The sequence below is a fragment of the Chinchilla lanigera genome, unplaced genomic scaffold, assembly GCF_000276665.1.
Source record: "Chinchilla lanigera isolate Chin_1 unplaced genomic scaffold, ChiLan1.0 scaffold00027, whole genome shotgun sequence".
In the NCBI taxonomy this organism is placed as follows: Eukaryota; Metazoa; Chordata; class Mammalia; order Rodentia; family Chinchillidae; genus Chinchilla; species Chinchilla lanigera.
In genome coordinates this window covers 4,336,922-4,341,018 of record NW_004955428.1, presented here as the reverse complement: position 1 = coordinate 4,341,018, position 4,097 = coordinate 4,336,922, and the positions used below count along the sequence as shown (strand labels likewise).

The 4,097-nt window shown below is 47.2% G+C and overlaps 1 protein-coding gene across 6 annotated transcripts in view; it reads left to right on the top strand.

Moving 5' to 3' along the window:
• The first annotated feature begins 3,661 nt into the window (after positions 1-3,661).
• Naa15 (N(alpha)-acetyltransferase 15, NatA auxiliary subunit) overlaps positions 3,662-4,097 on the top strand; it is a 93,388-nt gene continuing 92,952 nt past the window's right edge. For 4 of the 6 annotated variants that reach the window (XM_013515313.1, XM_013515312.1, XM_013515314.1 and 1 more), the window contains exon 1: positions 3,662-3,991. In XM_013515313.1, the coding sequence (XP_013370767.1) occupies positions 3,938-3,991 (54 nt within the window). In that variant the 5' untranslated portion in view covers positions 3,662-3,937. The remainder of the gene's footprint in view (positions 3,992-4,097) is intronic. The other 2 variants (XM_005386690.2, XM_005386689.2) reach the window with 1 other exon arrangement.

Below are 4,097 nucleotides of genomic sequence, written 5' to 3'. Positions count from 1 at the left end.
TTTGTAGCCCAGGCTGGTCTCAAACTCACAACCATCCTCCTGCCTCAGCCTCCCGAGTGCTGGGATTACAGGCATGTTCCACAACGCCTGGCTAAAGCCATTTCTTTAAACCTAGTGCCATTTAGTTTCATTTTCCAGAAGCGAAATACATGTTAGCAAAACTTTGTTTCTCTAATTTTTTAGCAATGCCATTAAATTTTTTTTAAACCAAAAATTATTGAACAAAGAGTAAAGTAATTGTACTATGCTTCTGCTTCATTTTAAAATGAAAATGATGGCTCGATAGGTTGCTAAATTGAGTCACTTTAGAGTCTATAACCTAGGTTAAGTTCCTGGACTTATGCTGAAGTAGGCAAACCACCCAGCTAAGGTGCTGAGTCAGTTGCTGGTTCTCCATGTCCTGTCCACTCAGCACCGGTCAGCTGTATATCCTTGCAACATCCCTGGGAAGCTTGTTCTGACAAGGCTTTTGCTAGTCTCCAACAAGTTGCAACAGGAGCCGCTGTTAGTCAGAGCACACAGAACCAGTGAGTAAATTACACATTTCAGGACTTCCGCTGGGAAAGTCCATTTCGTTCTGTTTCAGAGTTTTGGTGGCCATATCCTTTTACTCGTGTATATTTTGGGAAAGTGATGAAATATAAGCACAGTCCCCTCAGCATGTTTGAACTGTGGAACTCTATACTCAGTGGAGGCAGCTGTAGGTGAAATTCCATCCTGAAGAACCCTGATAAAGCAATTCCAGCCAGGAACTAGTCGTTATAGTTGGGAGAAGTTGCTCCGTAACATTCACTTAAGCCATTTCCTGAATGTGACTGTAAAAACCATATTCACGACCCAGCTGAGGAGAGAGAGGATTTCAGTTAGCAGGTAGAAATACAAAGTTTTACTCCTATATTTTTCTACTAGGAAACACCTCACTCAGCTCACATCTCCTGGCTTTCTTGGATATAGAATGTTCTTTTAGAGTCCCGTACATAATCCCTCCTGTAAATAATGTTCTATTTTTCCCTAAGGGGAAGCATATTTCTGAACTTCTAAACAGTTAGTGATTTCTACCAGAAGTTGAGTGTCTGCTTAGAGGAGCCAACAAGGTCTAGTAATTTGGGCAAGGTCAATTCTTGGCTGATAACAAATAATTATCGGGGCTGGGGATTTAGCTCAGTGGCACAGAGCCTGCCTGGCAAGCACAAGGTCATGATTTTGATTCCCGGTACTGGAAGAAAAAAAAATTAACAACTTTTAAGACTTAGTGAATAGTTGCCTCATTTCAACATTTATCTGACTCACTTCCAAGCTCAAATGCACCCATAGAGACTAGTTGGACTGGCCAGTGACTTGAGAGCCTAAACTCAACAATACAGTGTCTATTCTTTTTTGTTTGTTTTTTTTTGTTTTTCTCCGGTACCGGGAACCGAACTCACGACCTTGCGCTTGCCAGGCAGGCGCTTTTGCTGCTGAGCTAAATCCCCAGCCCCTGTCTATTCTTTTTTTTTGGTACCAGGAATCGAACTCATGACCTCAGGCTTGCCAGGCAAGCTCTTGTGCCACTGAGCTATATCCCCAGCCCTACAATGTCTATTCTAATCAGCACTATTTGACAGATAGAGATTTCATTTGAGTTACTCTGTGAATAGCACCTGGGCTTCCAGGAACTTCCAGTAAGTCCATATCCAAAGCTAAATGATGCTGACGAGCACAATTACTTCATTCATCCCACCACATACACCCATTCACAACTCCCTCTGGTCCGAATGTTTCCTCCAGGACTGAGGATGTAACTCAGTAGTACAGAACTTGCCTAGCATGTGCAAGGGCCTGGGTTCAAGCCTCAGCACACACACACACACACACACACACACACACACACACAATCAACTTCCTCCAAAAAACAAAACCACCTAACTTCAATTCTACACAAGGAATACATAGTGAAATGTCTCTATGTATGTAAGATATTCTTTATTGAAACATCTACATATTAGTGATTATTTACATTTTGTAGCAAAACAACATGAAAGAAGTCTATTTTTCACCTGGACTTAATTTCAATATTTTGCCCTTCTGGGATTTTTGTTGTTGTTTTAGACTTACAGCTACAAGAGGAGGTTGGTCCTCCTCCTGGTCCTCAGTTGGACCTGTCGAATTTTTAAAATGTTTTAATATTTTTTTTTGACCTGTAGAATTTTAATAGAAAGCAACAGCATATAATATTGCTGTCAGGATTTTTGGATAGGAAACCAGAGATTTGGAAACTCAATTTAGTGGCTAAGCGAAAATTATCATCTGTAGTTACAATTTGGGGGGGGGTGTCTTTAACAGTTCAGATGGTTGAAAGGCCTCTCGGGGCCAGTAAATTTTGCAGAGGGTTAAATAAGAATTTGAAAAAAAAAAAATTGAAAACTATACAGTATCCATATTTAAAACCACTGCACATTGGGTGTAATGACTCATTATGCAAAGAATGCTACCGATTATTCTGGCTTTGGGGAAGATACTCAAGGGTAAAATGCCTTTTTTTTTTTTTGTCTTTTTGAGGCAGGGTCTCCCTATGCAGTTCAGGCTGGCCTTAAGCTCACTTTGTAGCCCAGGCACGTCTTTAACTCACGATCCTCCTGCCTCAGCCTCCTGAGTGCTGGGATTACAGGCGTGCACCACCACGGCCGGCTTTTTTTCTTTCTTTCTTTCACCTTTTTTTTTTTTTTTTTTTTTTGGTACCAGGAATCAAACTCAGGGCCTGCGCTTGCTAGGCAGGCACTTGTACCGCTGAGCTACGTGCCCAGTCCAAAATGCCTCATATGACTTGAAAAATTTTAGATCATCACTGGAATGCCGATTTGAAAAAGCTTTACTGTCAGCTATTAATGAAAGGACTCCTATATGTGGAAGGTGTCCTGTTCAGATCAGTCTAACCTGGCCCGGTGGAAAGTTCCCTCCAGTACTGTTTGGCTTCTGAGATTTGAGGAATTCTGGTGATGGGTCCCCTGAACTTCTTGGTGCACTACACCAAGGTGACCCGACCCTGTATTGTGTGACCTCACCAGTGAAGTAACATCACACACTTCATCCGCCACAGGCTCCTCCGGCAGTACGAATATGTCACCTTGGAAGTGGCTAACGACCTTTCCAGGCAATAGTCACCGATGCCCCAGCCAGCCAGGCCCACTTAATAGGTCAAGCTCTTTCATGCATTGCAAACTCAAAAAAAAAGCCCCTTCCTCTCCGGATCTGTTCACAAGTTCCCACCGCGGCGAACACTTTCTCTTTTCCCCTCCGCTTCTGCTCCTCCATTAAGCACTCAGGCCGCGAGCCAATACAACGCTCCTTGCACACGTACAACTGCAAGCTACTATTTCAGGGTCACAGTCCGGGAACGTCTACCCACTGAATGAAAAGCCAGTCCAACAAGAAAGAGCAGAAAAGCGACTCTCGAGGAGGCAGCGGAGGAGGGCATAGCTGGCTACTCCCGCCCCTACCCCGGGGCTTCGGAGGCGCGCAGCGCTGGAAGCAATAGGCGGGGCGGACCTGGAGCCTCTGCTGGGGCGGGCCTCGCAGCCTCCGTGTTCCCGGCAAGCTCCGCGGCGGAGGGTGGGGAAAGAAGGTCATCGCGCCTGCGCGGTAGGAGGTGTGACCCGGGTGGGAAAGCCCTCTGCGTCCGCCATTTTGGCTGCCTCTGTCGGTCTGTTCAGTTACCACGTGAACCGCCGACGGAGACCCGTGGGGGGGAGGCGGCGGCAGCGTTAAGTGAGAAAGGAAAAAAGACAAGGAAGAGAAGGGGGTGTCCCGGAAAGGCTACGCAGCGACACCCGAGGCCTGGTGGTGGCGGTAGATCGGGGTATTCAAGGCTGAAGGAGCCTAGGGAACGGCAGTGGCGGCGGTCGGACAAACGGACTGACCGAACCGGGTGGTGGCGGGAGCAGCGGGAGGAGCCGGAACGATGCCGGCCGTGAGCCTCCCGCCCAAGGAGAACGCGCTGTTCAAGCGGATCTTGGTAAGTGTGAGGCTCCGGGCGCGCAGCGGGGACGGCTTCCCCGGCAGCGGGCCTGTCACCCTTCGCCCGGCCGGGCGGGCGCCGGGCCGCCCCTGCCAGGACCCCG